Source organism: Mesoplodon mirus (assembly GCF_964341445.2).
Source record: "Mesoplodon mirus genome assembly, chromosome: 7".
NCBI classification, from domain to species: Eukaryota; Metazoa; Chordata; class Mammalia; order Artiodactyla; family Ziphiidae; genus Mesoplodon; species Mesoplodon mirus.
The window spans coordinates 111,252,447-111,270,305 of record NC_138983.1 but is presented as its reverse complement, the minus strand read 5'-3'; the positions used below and the strand labels follow the sequence as shown (position 1 = coordinate 111,270,305).

Sequence of the window (17,859 nt, the reverse complement as noted above, 5' to 3'; positions counted from 1 at the left end):
GCTGTTAAAAGGTTAAACAGAAAAATATATTTCATGAGTCCAAAGAAGCTGTTTTCCTGAAGAGACATATATTTAAATAAAATACAGAGTTGTGAAGTATAATCTTATTTATACCTCATTCTGCATAATTTTTATAACTTAGAATGTAATGTTTTGTGTACTGCTATAATTTAGTTCCACAAATGAGGGCAAAGTAAGGTCAAATTCCTGACTCCACAGTTCAGTTCTCTGCAGATGTGGAAGGAAGGGGTAGGCAGTCACATTTGGATAGTGCTGGCCAGTGGATTGTGCCCAGAAGTGACCAATATCACTTCCAGATGGAATCACTGGATTGCTGGTGCAAACTTCTCCAGCGCAATGATGATTGTAAAAGCACATCTTGAGAGAATTTCCAGAAGGTTGAAGAAGCCTGAATTCCTGGGCCAACACTCTGAACAGTTACCCCAAACCTCAGTAGATTTTGCTTAATAAATAAACTTTCATTGTGTTAAGCCACTAAGATTTTAGATTTTGTTAAAGCTGCATAACCCAGTTTTTCCAGACAAATATTATCTATTTTATCATGCCTAATTTGGGAGGATGTTAATGGAGGTAGGAGTCCTGTAGGTAGCTTCCAAGACCTATGAGTTTTATGAGTAGCTCAGAGAGTGCTCAGAGTGTTTGCAGACTTTCCAAATACACAGAGAGTCTTGGGAATATTTTGAGGTATTCATGATTCTGAGGCAGGCAGTTCTCAACTCAAGAATTTGGACAGCAGTGTAACCTTCCCTTTGGACAAATCTCTCTCTCCATTAAACATTTTTATATTAAAGTATAACATAAATGCAGAAAAGTGCACATATCATAAATATTCATGTCAATGAGTTATCACAAAGTTAACAACCCCATGTAATTCTCACCCAGCTCAGTAAACAAAACATTACCAGTGTCAGGGAGGGGGAAATATCTCCCTTACCCCTCTTGAGCGCTTGTGGCTGAACTAATAATAAAGTTGACACAAGACAGATTAACAGAAGAAAAAGAAAGTTAATTTAATTCATGCACACAGAGGTGTCATAGAAATGAGACCTAAGGATTGGCTAAAGCAGGCAGCTTTAATACTTTTTAGATAAAGAAACAATAAATTTGTGAGGAATTAAGAAGATGAAGAAATTTAACTGGTGAAGAATCTAAAGAGAGTTTGGGCTTGGGGTAGTAAATTAAAACAGTAACAAGGTTTGTATATTCAGTCCTGCATCCCTATCTCTGGAGATAAGGATGTCCTACTACCTCCAGATGCAGGGATGCCACTGCTGTCAATCTGATCCCCCCATAAGTACTGATATGACAGCTGTTTATGATGAGGATTCTCAAAAAAGTCTTCCTTTCAAATTACCAATTTATAGGATCCATTATCTGGCCATTGATGTGTAGGATCTTATATTCATTTCAAATAGTGAGTCAAACCAATAAGCCTTTTTTGTGGCTTAACCAAAGATGCAAGAGACATCTCACAAGAGAGTATGTATCCTTCACATGATCCCATCACTGCTAAACTTTTTCTTAGCTTAGTTCTCCAGAATAAGAGCCTGAAACAGGAATTCTTTGGTGTTGTCATTGGGGGAGGAGGGCTCTCAGGAGAAGAGGAGTGGGGGACATAGTTTAGAACAGGGAAAAAGCTAAAGAATGTGGTCTCAGACAGAGCTTGCTTTGATCTTATGAACAAAGAGCTCTGGAGCAAAAACTGAATTACAGTTAGTCCCACCTTGAGGCAAAGGAACTAGACTTTTGCACCCCTGTGTCAATCAGTTATCAGTTGAGGTCTGTTTTGGGGAGAGGGGCATTGCTCCCAGGCAAGATGATCCCACTTGGCAAAGTAACAGAGGACAACTGGAAGTTGTAGAAGTCAACACTTGCAGTATCCATGAGGATGCCGAGGAGGATCTGGGGACAGTACCAACAGCATTCTCTATACATTCTCTATCTCCCAGAGTAACCACTATGCTGACCGCTAATACCTTAGATTAAGTTCACCTGTTTTTTAACTAAATTAAAACAACTGTGTATTATTTTGTATCTACCTTATTGTGTTGAACATTATTTATCCACTGGTAATGGGCTTTGGGTTGTTACCATTTGGGGGCTTTTATAAATAATATTGCACATATGTAGGCATTTCTGTTGATTATATACCTAAGAGTGCAATTGCTGAGTCATAGAGATTATCAGACACTCTTCAGATTCTTCCTTGCCCTCATCTTTCTTTTATCCCTGCCACAGCAGTGATGACTTGCTTTGTACAGGTTCTAAACCAGCTCCTAAACTAGTAGCTGTTCTCGTTGGGTCTGTGCAATGTGTTTCTTGCTTCCTTCTCTAGAATTTTCCATCTTTTCTGTTGATGTTCCATCCAGCTCTGTTATGGAACTCATTCAGAGCTCATGCACATACAACTTAGATATGAGAAGAGTAATAGTTTGTGGGACAAATATTTTACCAATGTGAAAGTAATGGATGAATAAATGCATTTCCCTTTCTTTCTTCAGAAGGTGCTTCTAAGACACATTTCCAGTAGTCCTCAGACAGTTCCATATCGTACAACACATTTCTCATATCTGTATCCAGTTGACAATTCATCTGTGTATTGTCTCTCCTGCTTTCCCTGCTTTGCTCTCCATGTCTCACAATCCAGCTCCCTGGATTACACTTAAATTTTGTCTCAGGCTCTGCTTTCTAGGAATGCTAGATTAAGATAACTTGTGCTGAAATGTGGTGGTGATAACCCTTGGTATGTAGTGGCATCACAATTACTTAGACTTTCATCTGTGGTTGATTGTGAAAAGATGATGAATGGTGAGGTGTTGGGTTATCAGGTGTCTGGGACACTTCAACAGTATGAGAGGGAGGGTAGTTTTAAGAAATGTGGAGTGAGCTAGTTAACTGCCCCGGGAATTTGATAAAGAAAGTAATAGGCTCAGAGAAGCCAAATACTAACTCAAGACATATTGTGAAAGCTAACAGACTTTAATGGCAACATTTAAGAAAATCCTCATCTATTGTAGACTATCCTAAAAATCAATCCCAAATCTAACTGCAAAATTGGACAATTTCTAGCTGGAATAATGGGTAAACAAACCTGAAAATCTTGAACACCTAAATTTCTCTGAAAGCTCCACATGGGTAGAAGTATCAATAATATCTCCTTGACAGAGGAGGACAACTTACTCTTGTGTAGAGAATCAACAAAGACCATATGTGACTCAGCATCTCACAAGATAATGCTTGTCCTCCTCCCAAATTGTCTCCCTCACCCTTAACCGTTTTCAGGCAAATGACTAAAGTCAGGTCTCAGTTTAGCTCAAATCCTAGCTATAACAGGAAATTACTAACACACCAAACTTGTTGTGGACTGATTTGAGAGGAGAGTTTGGAGATTTCCCTTATTTTCTATAAGCCCATATATGCTGAAAAGTATTTTTATTAAATATAGTTGATGTACAATATTATATTAATTTTAAATGTACTATATAGTACTTTGACATTTGCATACATTATGAAGTGATCACCATAATAAGTCTAGCCAGCTGTCCCCATGTAAAGTTATTACAGTACTATTGACCTTATTTCTTATGCTGTATAATACATCCCTGTAGCTTATGTATTTTATATCTGTAAATTTGTACCTCTTAATCTTCTTCACCTATTTCATCCCTTCCCACCCCTCTCCCCTCTGACAACCACCTGTTTGTACTCTGTATCTATGAGTCTGTTTTCATTTTGTTATGCTTGTTTATTTCATTTTTTTTAGATTCCACATATAGTGAGATCAAATGATATTTATCATTCTCTGTTTGATTTATTTCACTTAGCCATAATACCCTTTAGATGCATCAATGTTGTTTCAAATGGTAATATTTCCCTTTTATATGACTGAGTAATATTTCATTACATTTATATACCAGATCTTCTTTATAAAGACATCTATTAATGGACACTTAAGTTGCATCCATTACTTGCCTATTGTACATAATGATACAATAAACATTGGTGTGCATATACCTTTTTGAATTTGTGTTTTTTCTTTCTTCAGGCAAATGCCTACAAGTGAAATTGCTGTTCTACTTCACTACCACATATGACAGTTCAATTTTTAATTTTTGAGGAACCTCCATGATGTTTTCCATAGTGGCTACACCAATTTACACTCCTACCAACAGGGCACAAGGGTTGTCTTTTCTCCATATCCTTGTTATTTATTGTCTCCTGGATGACAGCCATTCTGACAGGTGTGAGTAGTATCTACATGAGGCTTTGATTTACTTGACCCTAATGATTAGTGATATTGAATATATTTTCATGTGTCTGTGGGCCATATGCATGTCTTCTCTGGAAAAATGTCTATTCAGGTCCTCTGACAATTTTTAAATCAGGTTGCTTGTTTGTTTGTTTATGTTGAGTTGTATGACTTTTTTTTAGTTTTTGGATATTAATTCTTTATTGGATATATCATTTGCAAATATATTCTCCCATTCAGTATGCTGTCTTTTCATTTTGTTAATAGTTTCTTCCCTGTGCAAAAGCTTTTTATTTTGTTGTAGTCCCATTTGTTTATTTTTGTTATTATTTTCCTTGCTGAGAAGACAGAGTCAAAAGAGTATTGCTAAGATCACTGTCAAAGAGCATACTATGTTTTCTTCTATAAGTTTTATGGTTTCAGGTTTTACATTAAAGAGTTTAATCCATTTTGTGTTTATTTTTGTATATGGTGTGAGAAAGTAGTCTAATTTGATTCTTTTGCATTTAGCTGTCCAGTTTTCCCAATACCATTTTTTGAAAAGACTCTGTTTTCTTAATTGTATATTCTTGCCTCCTTTGTTGTAGATTAATTGATTGAAATTAAAACCAAGACTTCCTGTTTTCCACAATAGTGTCCTAAATGCATTTCTAAAACTAAAAGCCTTCACTGAATTTTTCTTGGGCTTCTTTTTTTGATAGGCAATAAGTTCTGGACTGTCAGAGGAATTGAGGGGCAAGCAGGTTATCTAAGAAGCATCCACACCTTGGGTTTTCCTCCAACCATAAGGAAAATTGAAGCTGTTTCTGTTAAAGAAAAGAAGAAAACATACTTCTTTGTAGAGGACAAATACTGGAGGTAAGAAACAATAGGAATGACTTTGTATGGAGCCTAATTAGGAAAATTATTTTCTTTCTTTAAGGATATCCCCCACTCCCACAATCAAACTTCCTCTAACTTCAAACTTTCTGATTGTGAGGAAAACAACTTGTAATTATTCAACTTCCCAGATATAACAAAGGACTCTCAGAACGGCTGATACCTGGGTCATATATCCAGACACCAAAAGACATCAGGAGAGACCAACTGAGGTCCAGACAATGAGCCACCATAGGAAACCCATGTGTATCAGGCTATAGAGACAAGGTCTACAGGGCAAGTGTGATAAAGAACCAAAAGTTTATTTTAGCCAAATGATTTAATTCACTTTGCATCTTATTTGTATATAGTTCTCATGCATTCAAGGCAGAAAGGCACTCGGGCTCTGTGTGTCTAGGCTTAGAAGATTGACCTCAGACATATGTATGGAACCTCTGTAGAAGAGCATGATGTCCTTGTATCTGGAGAAAATATTGATTTATGTGCTAAGTTTTTAAGTCTAAGAAAGTCACATATTTTTATAGTTATAAAAATGTTTAACACTTCCTTATACCACTTGAGAATTTTATCCAGGATCTCACACTGGAACATTAACATGATATCATACTGTTGCATGTAATGGCGGCTCTACATAATGCTGAATTGTATTTTTTTCACTTGGTACAGATTTGATGAAAATAGCCAGTCCATGGAGCAAGGTTTCCCCAGAATAATAGTTTATGACTTTTCAGGAGTTGAGCTGAAGATTGACGCTGTGTACAGGCATTTGGTAAGAGGACACTCATTGCATTGCCAGTGGGGACACTTTGGGGCATTTTATGGTATCAAAATGAAGAGGAGACACAAACCAATTTTTAAATAGTTCAAGCATATAACCTTTTTACTCTAAACTCTAGAAAATTTTCATTTTCCAATTTATGCTAATTGGCTTACATTTTTTTCTTGAATAATTTCCAAGTCTGTTTCATACTTACACATAAAATCAAAAGATGCTTCTTCAGATCATAGCCATTTCAGGTCACTATTTTGGTATAAAAATACAACTGAGTGAGAGCCAGGTTTACTAATGGCTGGTTGTCTTTCTCTTTTGTCCCCTCCTTGTTGTCCATTCTCTCCTATCCCAAGGAGAAATTAAAAGAGCCTTGTCTGGCTTTCTGTTGCAAGCTGCAATTGTCTACATTAAATAATTCATTTGTAAATAACTGGTAGTCCTGTTATATGCTCAAAAGAGACACAATTTGATTTCTGGTAATGAGCAGATGAGAAAGCAAAACCTGTACCTGCTTTTAAGGAATTCTGGAGGGAGCTGCCAGGGCTTGACATCATAATGTTCATAAGATTGCTGATCTTATTTCTAAGATAAATTGGCCTTAAAGTATGCAAAGCAGGAAATGGACCTCCAGTGCATTTTATTGTTGGCCTGATTCTCTTGGATCTAATTGCATCTCAAGCTGTGATTAAGTACCTCGTGGGGGGAAAGGGGATTGGGAAGAAAGAGGGGAATAAATGAAGGTTTTAAAATAATCCTGGAATTTTATCTATTTGAAGGTAGTATAATCTAATGTTTTTAGATCACTGGCTTTAGAGTCAAAAGAGTTGGAGTTCTCCCTCCATCTTTTATTAGAGATGTTACTTTTGGAAAATTGCAAAATATTTTTTATTTTTAGTTTTGTCTTCGTTCATAATACTTCATACATTTTTTGTATGGATAGATGAAAAAAACATGTAAAGCACTTAGCACAGTGCCTGGCACAGTACCACTTAATAAATATCACTCATTATTAGCTCACTCTTATTCTGAGTTACGCATGTTGGAAATTAATTTATTTGAACAATGCTCCACTAATTTCCTCTTTTAAATTCATAGGACGTTTCTATTTGTTCAGTGGGTCATCACAGTTTGAGTTTGACACTAATGTCAGGATGGTGACACGTGTATTGGAGAGTAACAGCTGGTTATATTGTTAGGTGAGATATGAGAAAGACAGATTCATTTTAAGTGAATCTAATAATTATACACATAACTTATTAAGACTCAAAATGTTTAATTCTTCCTGCATGTGCCATTGCCAAAGAAGATGAGCCTTGCAGATATCTTCACGGTCATACAGCACTTATCTGGACTTCCCCACTTGCTGTCAGATTACATTTAATAGAAGTGAAAAATACTCATGTACAATAAGCAAGAGAATCTACATCCATGGGTGCTTTATTTACTGTTTAATAAAAATTTTGATTTTGGACCTATTCCTTACTTTCTAGAATAACTTATATTCAATACAACGACCACACTGTGGACTGAGCATTTAACAGATATTCTTCTGGTAAGTGTAGTAGGAACACATATTCCCTGGATGAAGCATATGTTGTCATGCAGTTTCTCCCATCCTCTCCTCCAAGATGACCTTTATTTTCACCTCCCAGATAGTGTAAGTGTTCCTTACACACCTAAAGAAGAAAGACCTTAATCAGTAGTTGTCCTGTAGGACTGGTTCTGGACAAAATTGGGAAATAGAATTCTAGAATGTTGGCGCTTAGGAACCGTGAAAATCATCTAGTCTGTGTCATCATTTACAGGTGGAGAAAAAAAAACTTGTTTGGAATCCAGCCCCCTCTTTTTTTTCATATTTATTACTATTTGCAGTTTTATTCCCAGATGGAGAGTCTTCATAGTCTTCTAGTACTTTATTTTTTTAATTAATTTTTATTAGAGTATAGTTGCTTTACAATGTTGTGTTAGTTTCTACTGTACAGCAAAGTGAATCAGCTATACGTATACATATAGCCCCTCTCTTTTTGGATTTCTTTCCCATTTAGGTTACCACAGAGCATTGAGTTGAGTTCCCTGAGCTATACAATAAGTTCTCATTAGTTATCTATTTTATACAAAGTATCAATAGTATATGTCAAACTCAATCTCCCAATTCATGCCAACCCCCCTTTTGTGTCCACACATTTATTCTCTATCTCTATGTTTCTATTTCTTCTTTGCAAATAAGATCATCTACACCATTTTTCTAGATTCCACATATATGTGTTAAGATACGATATTTGTTTTTCTCTTTCTGACTTATTTCACTCTGTATGACACTCTCTAGGTCCATCCACGTCTCTACAAATGACCCAATTTCTTTCCTTTTTATGGGTGACTAATATTCCATTGTATATATGTACCACATCTTGTTTATCTATTCCTCTGTTGATGGACATTAAGGTTGCTTCCATGTCTTGTCTATTGTAAATAGTGTTGCAATGAGCACTGGGGTGCATGTGTCTTTTTGAATTATGGTTTTCTCAGGGTATGTGCCCAGTAGTGGGATTGATGGGTCATATGATAATTTCTATTTTTGCTTTTTTAAGGAAAGTCCATACTGTTCTCCATAGTGGCTGTACCAGTTTACATTCCCACCAACAGTGCAAGAGGGTTCCCTTTTCTCCACACACTCTCCAGCATTTATTGTTTGTAGATTTTTTGATGATGGCCATTCTGAGTAGTGTGAGGTGATACCTCATTGTAGTTTTGATTTGCATTTCTCTAATAATTAGTAAAGTTAAGCATCTTTTCATGTGTTTTCTGGCCATCTGTATGTCTTCTTTGCAGAAATGTCTATTTAGGTTTTCTGTCCATTTTTTAATTGGGTTGCTGGTTTTTTGATATTGAACTGCATGAGCAGTTTGTATATTTTGGAGATTAATCCTTTGTCAATTGCTTCTTTTGCAAATATTTTCTCCCATTCTGAGGGTTGTCTTTTCGTCTTGTTTATGGTTTTCTTTGCTGTGCAAAGTTTTTAGTTTTATTAGGTCCCTTTTGTTTATTTTTGTTTTTATTTTCATTACTCTAGGAAGTGGGTCAAAAAAGATCTTGCAGTGATTTATGTCAAAGAGTGTTCTGCCTATGTTTTCATCTAAGGGTTTTATAGTGTCCAGCCTTACATTAAGGTCTTTCATCTATTTTGAGTTTATTATTGTGTATGCTGTTAGGGAGTGTTTTAATTTCATTCCTTTACATGTAGCTGTCCAGTTTTCCCAGCACCACTTATTGAAGAGTCTTTACTCCATTGTATATTCTTTCCTACTATGTCATAGATAGGTGACCATAGGTGCGTAGGTTTATGTCTGGGTTTTCTATCCTGTTCCATTGGTCTATATTTCTGTTTTTGTGTCAGCACTATATTGTCTCGATTACTGTAGCTTTATAGTATAGTCTGAAGTCAGAGAGCTTGATTCATCCAGCTCTGTTTTTCTTTCTCAAAGATTGCTTTGGCTATTTGGGAACTTTTGTGTTTCCATACACATTGTAAAATTTTCTGCTCTAGTTCTGTGAAAAATGCCATTGGTAATTTGTTGGGGATTGCACTGAATCTGTAGATTGTTTTGGGTAGTATAGTCATTTTCACAATATTGATTCTTCCAATCCAAGAACATGATATATCCATCTCTTTGGGTCATCTTTGATTTCTTTCATCGGTGTCTTATATTTCTCTGTACACGTCTTTTGTCTCCTTAGGTAGGTTTATTCCTAGGTATTTTATTCTCTTTAACAATGGTAAATGGGAGTGTTTCCTTCATTTCTGTTTCTGATCTTTCTAATCTCATAGCATTGTGTTCAGAAAAGATGCTTGTTATGATTTCAATTTTCTTAAATTTACCAAGGCTTGATTTGTGACCCAAGATGTGATCTATCCTGGAGAATGTTCAATGTGCACTTGAGAAGAAAGTGTATTCTGCGGTGTTTGGATGGAATGTTCTATAGATATCAGTTAAGTCTATCTGGTCTAATGTGTCATTAAGGCTTGTGTTTCCTTATTTATTTTCTGTCTGGATGATCTGTCCATTGGTATAAGTGGAGAGTTAAAGTCCCCCACTATTATTGTGTTACTGTTGATTTCCCATTTTATGGTTCTTAGCATTTGTCTTATGTATTGATGTGTTCCCTTATTGGGTGTATAAATATTTATAGTTCTTATAACTTCTTCTTGGATTGACCCCTTGATCATTATCTAATGTCCTTCCTTGTCTCTTTTAACAGCCTTTATTTTAAAATCTACCTTGTCTAATATGAGTATTGCTACTCCAGATTTCTTTTGATTTCTATTTGCATGGAATATCTTTTTCCATCCCCTGACTTTCAATCTGTATGTGTCCCTAAGTCTGAAGTGGGTCTCCTTTAGACAGCTTACATACAGGTCTTGCTTTTGTATCCATTCAACCAGTCTGTGTCTTTTGGTTGGAGCATTTAATGTTTACATTTAAGGTAAATATCAATATGTATGTTTCTATTACCATTTTCTTAATTGTTTTGGGTTTGTTTTTGTAGGTCTTTTTCTTCTCCTGTGTTTCCCGCCTAGTGAAGTTCCTTTAGCATTTGTTGTAAAGCTGGCTTGGTGCTAGCTTTTGCTTGTCTGTAAAGCCTTTGATTTTTCTGTTGAATCTGAATGAGATCCTTGCTGAGTAGAGTAATATTTGTTGTAGGTTTTTCCCTTTCATCACTTTAAATATATCTTGCCACTCCCTTCTGGCTTGCAGAGTTTCTGCTGAAAAATCAGCTGATAACTTTATGGGGATTCCCTTGTGTTATTTGTTGCTTTTCCTATGCTGCTTTTAATATTTATTTTTGTATTTAGTTTTTGTTAGTTTGATTAATATGTGTCTTGGCATGTTTCTCCTTGAGTTTATCCTGTATGGGACTCTCTGCACTTCCTGTTTCCTTTTCCACGTTAGGGAAATTTTCAACTATAATCTCTTCAAATATTTTCTCAGACCTTTTCTCTTTCTCTTCTTCTTCTGGGACCCTTACAATTCAAATGTTGGTGCATTTAATGTTGTCACAGAGGTCTTTGAAATGGTTCTCATTTCTTTCCATTCTTCTTTCTTTATTCTGCTCCTTGGCAGTTATTTCCAGCATTCTATTTTCCAGCTCACTTTTCTGTTCTTCTGCTTTGGTTATTCTGCTATTTTTTCGTTATAGTGCATTTTTTATTTCAGTTATTGTGTTGTTTATCTCTGTTTATTTGTTCTTTAGTTCTTCTAGGTACTTTAAAATTTCTTGTATTTTCTCAATCTGTGCTTCCATTCTATTTGCAAGATTTAGGATCATCTTTACTGTCATTACATTGAATTATTTTTCAGGTAGATTGCCTATTTCCTCTTCATTTATTTGGTCTTGTGGGTTTTTACCTTGCTTGTTTGTCTGTAACCTATTTTTCTGTCTTTTTATTTTGTCTAACTTACTATGTTTGTGGTCTCCTTTCTGCAGGCTTTGGGGTTGTTTTCCTTCTTGATTCTGCTGTCTGCCCCCAGTGGGTGAGGTTAGTCCAGTGGCTTGGGAAGGTTTTCTGATGGGAGGGACTGGTACCTGCACTCTGGTGGGTGGAGCTGTATCTTGTCCCTCTGATGGGCAGGGCTGCATCAGATGGTGTGTTTTGGGGTGTCTGTGAGCTTAGTATGACTTTAGGCAGCCTCTTTACTAGTGGGTGGGTTTGTGTTCCTGTTTTGCTTGTTGTTTGGCATGGGGCGTTCAGCACTGGAGCCTGCAGGCAGTTGAGCGGGCCTAGGTCTTAGAGATGAGATGGAGACTTCCAGGAGAGCTCTCACCAATTAATATTCCCTGGGGTCAGGGATTTTCTGGCAGTCCAGCATCCTGGACTCAGCACTCCCACCCTAGAGGTTCAGGACTGACCCCAGCTGGTGAACCAAGACCCTGCAAGCCACATCGTGCAGAAAAAAAAGGGGGGAGAGAGAACAGACAAACAAAACCCAAGGCAGATAGCAAAGACAAAAAGAAACAAACAGCAACAACAATTTTAAAAAAAGAAAAAAGAAAACAAATGAACAGACAGATAAAACCCAAGACAAATAGTAAAAACAAAACCAAAGAAACAAAAACTAAAAGTAACAAAGAAGCACACATACAAAAAACAAAACAAAAACAAAGAAAACAAAAAAAAGGAAAATCAGAAAAAAAAACCCAAAACATAATCAAACAATTAAAAACAAACTAACAGAAACAAAAAACAAAACACAAAACAGAAGTATAATGCAAACTAAAAAAAAAGAGAACATAAAACAAACACACAAAAATGATTTTTAAAAAGATTTAAAACAAAACAAAGGGAAAAAAACAAAAACAAGGAAAAATATGAAAAAATGAAAGAGTAAGTAAAAATTTTAAATATAAAAATTTTTAATTAATAAAAATTTTTAATAATATTAATTTTAAAAAAAGGAAGAAAACAAAACAAAAAAATAATAGTAATAATATTTGCCTGGGGTCTCAGTTGTCAGTATCTTTGCCCTCACTGTGAGCCACAGTCAACCTCTGCCTCCCCAGAGGCCCTTCAATACCTCTAGGTAAGTCTCTGGACCCACTGTGGGCACTGTGGGGCAGCTCAGACTCTGACCTGGCCCAACTCCCATGTGTACTTGTCTTCAAAGGCCAAGGCTGCTAAAGCTAGACCAGTCTTAGTTGTGGGAACACTCATTGTCCATTCAGATATTCCATAGACACAGGGTTTTCCAAGTCAATTGGGTGATTTAATCTGTGGCTTTTGCAGCTGCACAGATAGATGTTCATTCCTCTTCCTTAGTCACCCTTCCCCTGGGACTCAGCTATGGTTTAAGCCCTACCTCTGCATGTGGGCCACCCACAGTGGTCTGCTCCCAAGGCTGCCCTGCAGCACTCAGATCTGCCTCAGTGAGGACAGGGCACAGAGGTGGCAGAGATGCTGGGGTTGTGGGAGCCCCATGGGCAACAGGTGTGAAGGGGGTGTCAGTGGTCACAGGCATGAGAGATCTGGCCTTAGAGGGAGATTTTCCTAGTGCCTTCCAGCTATCATGAGAGGATCAGCCCTGGCGGTGGCCTTTCTTAGTACCAGGTGGCAGGCATGCAAAGGCCAGCCCTGGTGGGGTACTTTCCTAGTGCCCGGCAGCAGGTGCAAGAAGGCCAGCCTCGGTAGGGGCTTTTCCTAGCACCTGGCAGCAGGAACGTGTGTTCCAGCCTTGGCGGGGACCTTTCCTAGTGCTTGGGGAGGCAGGGGCCGGCATGTGGGGAGAGGCTGCAATGGCAGCTCTACCCCTTGTGCATCACTCAACAGAGACGTTTGCTTCTATGGCAAGGGGTTTCCTCCATAAGCATTCCTGATTGTGGATTTCCTTTCTCCTGTCCCCTCAGGCTGTCTCCTCACAACCAATAGCAGTCATCTCCGTGGTTTTGCTCTCCAATCCCCATGTTCCAGCTCCCAGCCCTCATGTGCACCGGCAGACAGATGTCTCAGTCTGGACATGCAGGGCTGTGGCACCTACCGTCTGTGTAAGTCTCACTCTGTCCTGTCTGCCACAGCAGCCATTTCTCCCTCCTCCAGCAGCCTCTGATGTTCCCCTTGTGTCCCAGCTGATTTCCCCATTGGTGAGGCAGCTTCTCTGGATGCAAGAGCCTCTCCTCTTCCTCAGCTCCCCTCCAGGGGTGCAGGTCCCATCCCACTTCCTCTCCTCTTCTTTTTCCTTTCTTCTTTCTTTTGTCCTACCCAGTTATGTGAGGACTTTTCCTGTCCTTTCTAGCATCCAAGGTCTTCTGCTAGTGTTCAGCTTGTGCTCTTTGAGAATTGTTCCATCTGTAGATGTATTCTTGATGCATTTTTAAAAGAGATAAACTTCTCATCCTCCTACTCCTCCACCATCTTGAAATCCCAGACCCCTCTTTTTTAAGCCAAATGTTTCTTCAGTGGTGCTCCCTGACAGCCCTAGAGACCAGATTTCTTATATTCTTCTCATTGTCTCATTAAAATATTCTCTTGTTATCATTTTGTACCTGGTAGTTCCTGAGAGATAAGAGTTTGTCTGGACATGCCAATGGTATGACAGGCTTATCGACACCAATTTTATGCATTATGTCATACCAGGTACACTAAAAATCTTGTTCATTCTTTTATTGATTCACTTAAATGAAAGACACTGACTTGGGTACAAGGTATAGGATATTGAGGAAAACACATTTAACCCAACTTCCTTCAGTTTTGTCTTGTGGGATTAAGAAATCAAACAAAATTACACAAATTAATATATAAATATAAATTATAAGAATGTTATTAAAGAAATAATGGAGTGGTAAGGGAGAATAATGTTTGTGAGGAGGGAGCTACCTGGTAAATTTTGGTTGTTAGAATAATTCTCTCTGGGACAATAACGAAAAAAACATCTAAATTCAATTAGCCAGGTGGATGGATAGGAGGATATACATCATTCTAGGAAGAGAAAATGAAAAATAATTTTGAGGTTCATAGGTGGAAAAATCTTGACATATTCAAGGAAGAGAAAAAGATGGGTTCCTGATTAGGGTGCTGGAGGGTGAATGTAGAATAAGATGATATTAAATAGGTAGGACAAATCTATTTTTTCAGGGTATTTCAGCTGTATTAAATAGTTGTATTTTATTTTAAGTGCATTATGGATTGGTTGAAGGAGTTTTTAAACAAAGAAGCTGCACAAGCCACTACATATTTTGAATGACTACTCTAGCTGGAGAGAATTGGAAGAAAGTGATGTTGAAAGACGGAAGACAAGTTAAAGGACTATTACAGATGAGAAGGGAAGTGGCAAGCTTAGGGTGTCTCACAGGAGATTGAGAGATATGACGGAATTTGAGACATTTTAAAATCATTCAGATTTAACAATGAACAAGATAAAGAGTTCTGAGGGGGCAAGAAAGAATATTCAAATAAATAAAAATTATATTTAAGTGAAAAATAAAGAGTTCTAAGGGAAAAGAAAGTGTTAAGAATAACTCCTGGATTTCTAACATCAGCAGCTTCTTTGCTTGACCACAGTTGGGGGAAGACTGGAAGAGAAGCACTTATGTGGGAGATGGTTAAGAGTGAGGAGGAATCTTCTCATTGTTTAAATTTAAAAACTCCTGTGAGATAACCAAGTAAAGGCTTCAATGGGCCATTAGAGAAAGGAGTCTGGAGTCCAAAACAGAGTAAATAAAACTGTGGGTGGTTGGGCGAATTAGTGAAGTCATGGGAATTGATGAGGCTATATGGAGAGACTGAAGATATAAAAGAAGATGGTTCAGGACTGAACCCTGTAAAATGATGTGTCCCTCAGGTTAGGCCAAGTTATGCTGTGATCAAGAACAACTCCCACATTTCAGTGGATCAAAACTAAAAGTCCATCATTATATTCTATTGGGATTTCTACTCCAAAGTGTCCTCACTTCAAGACCCAGACTCATGAAATAGCTACCACTTTGAGCTCTGTCCTTAACTGTGGCAGAGGGAAAGAGGAATTGGTAAATTTCACACTGACTCCTAAAGCTGTGTGAAGGTATAACAAACATCATTCTGTCTACGTTTCATTGATCAAAGGGAATTTATATTGTCTCCTCTAATGTCAAAGACCAACAAATGATATCCTGTCATATGTCTGGGAGGAGAATCAGAAATATTTAGTGGATAGCACTAATCATAACCACAAAGGCATTTTTCTCACAAAAAAAAAGTAACATTTCAGGCTTTCCTGGTGGCGCAGTGGTTGAGAGTCCGCCTGCCAATGCAGGGGACACGGGTTCGTGCCCCAGTCCGGGAAGATCCCACATGCCTCAGAGCGGCTAGGCCCGTGAACCATGGCTGCTGAGCCTGCGTGTCTGGAGCCTGTGCTCCACAACGGAAGAAGCCACAATAGTGAGAGGCCCGCGTACAGAAAAAAAAAAAAAAGTAACATTTCTTTATTTTACATATTTTATACTAGATTTCTTGCAATGGAAATACATGGAAATGACCTAAGGTCTAAAAGGGAGGAAATATTATTTATTTAGTGAAAAGTTCTCCTTCCTATTTCATCTCAGCCTCCCAATTCTCTTTTCCAGAGGAAAACAATGCTACTAATTTCTGCTAATTTTGTGTGAATCTTTCCATCTCTTCTATGCACTTATAAGCGTGTCTATGAAGTCTTTTCCCCCCAAAATGTAACATACTTTATATCCTATTCTAAACTTCACTTTTTCTCACTTAATATATCTTGGAGACTGTTCTACACCAGTAACAGAAGCTGCCTCGTTCTATTAAATAGAGATATAGTAATCCAGTGTATGAATCCATCATTTATTTAACTAACACTTGTTAGTGCACATTTGGGTTTGTTTTCAATATTTTACTTTTAAAAGCAATAATGTAATTAATAGCCTTTTACATATGTGATTTTATAGGTGTATGTCTGTTGAAAAACTCTAATACTTAAGGTCTAGGCAGAGCAGAAAGAGCTGGAGAAGCAACTCATTGATTCGGTAATATGAAGGCCATGGATGATCCCCAAAATGGCAGCATAGATGGGGAGATTGTGGCAGATATATGACCAAAGTATCCCTTAGGATGATTTTCGTAAAGACTGCCTTAATAAAGAGATTTCATTGGCTCACCAACTAAAAGAAAAGTCTTTGGGCAGTTTTCAGTTGCAGTTTACACAGGTTCTTCTGCTGTTCTTTTGGCTCTGCACTCTGAATGGCAGCTTTATCTTTTAGGTTGAATTTCCCTGTGGTGGCCTGATGACTTCAGGCATTACATTTCTTCGATATGTTATCTCTATCCACCAAATAAGATTTATCTGCTCTCCTCTGATTGAGCTATCTTTGTTTATGGACCACATGGCATCAATCTTCCACAAGGAGGAAGAGAGAGCAGGACTACCACGACTGACTTAGACCCCCAGAGGGTGGAGGTGTGCTTAATCCCACCTTAATCACGCTGCTGCTATTCAGTGGGTAAGGAGAGAATTAACAGAGAGGTAGCAACATCAACATTTTCCACTAAGAATGATTGTGAGATAAGAAGGTGGAAAGTGCGCACTGTCAATCTTGGGAAAGAAAGCACTAATGAAAATGTTTTCTGTTATGTTTCCAGGCTAGATTAATGGTTCTAATGAATTCATTTATTCAGTTGGGTAGGGAGATAAAGGAGAAAAGGAACTTCAATTTATAGACACTGTACAAGGTGCTTTATGTGTGCAATTCATTTAGTCTTCATAATAATATAGTAAATTTTAATGTCTCTCAATTTCAGAACTTAGAAGGATAAACTTTCTTTGATCAGGAACTGGTGAACAGTCACACCAAGATTCTACTTCAGAGCTATCTGGCTTCAAAGATCTATTTCTTCTTGAGGTTAGATTAACAGATTATAAATCATTATACTCTAGTTAATGTCTTTGCTTTTAAGGGCATAAAAATTTGTTGAGATTGTTGTCCTCTGAGATTATAGTTCTTTGATATTGCTACATCATCTCCACCAACATGTTTCTGATTCTACAAAATACATATTAAAATAACTGAGAAGAGTAAGCACTAAAACAAAGTAAGATTCTGACTCAGAATCTTGACACTGATTCAGGATTTTCCCTCAGAACTGATGGAGAAGTATTGGCTTCATGGCCTTTTTTTTTTTTTTTTTTTTTTTTGACAGGTTAAGAGATGTTAGACTCGGCAATATCAAGAGAAGTCTTTTGGATTCCTAAAGACAAGGGAACTCTGACTCTTACAATTCTATTCCCTCAACACTATGTGTCCTTTTCAGACTTGTTTCTTCATCAGTGTTCCCTGGTTTAGAGACAGTACTAACCTTATATATTCATCTTGAAGGCTCAGTCTACTTTGATTTCTTATTTTGCTCACAGTCCACATTCCCTCAGTTGCCATACCCTGTGAATTCTGCCTGAGCCACGTC

The 17,859-nt window shown here is 37.5% G+C and overlaps 1 protein-coding gene across 1 annotated transcript in view; it reads left to right on the top strand.

Moving 5' to 3' along the window:
* LOC309808940 (uncharacterized protein) overlaps positions 1-17,859 on the top strand; it is a gene marked incomplete at its 3' end in the record, with an annotated part of 87,332 nt that overhangs the window by 7,403 nt on the left and 62,070 nt on the right. Inside the window, exons 11-13 of the mRNA XM_082629502.1 lie at positions 4,972-5,128; positions 5,816-5,918; positions 13,320-13,457. Of these exons, the coding sequence (XP_082485628.1) occupies positions 4,972-5,128; positions 5,816-5,918; positions 13,320-13,457 (398 nt within the window). The remainder of the gene's footprint in view (positions 1-4,971; positions 5,129-5,815; positions 5,919-13,319; positions 13,458-17,859) is intronic.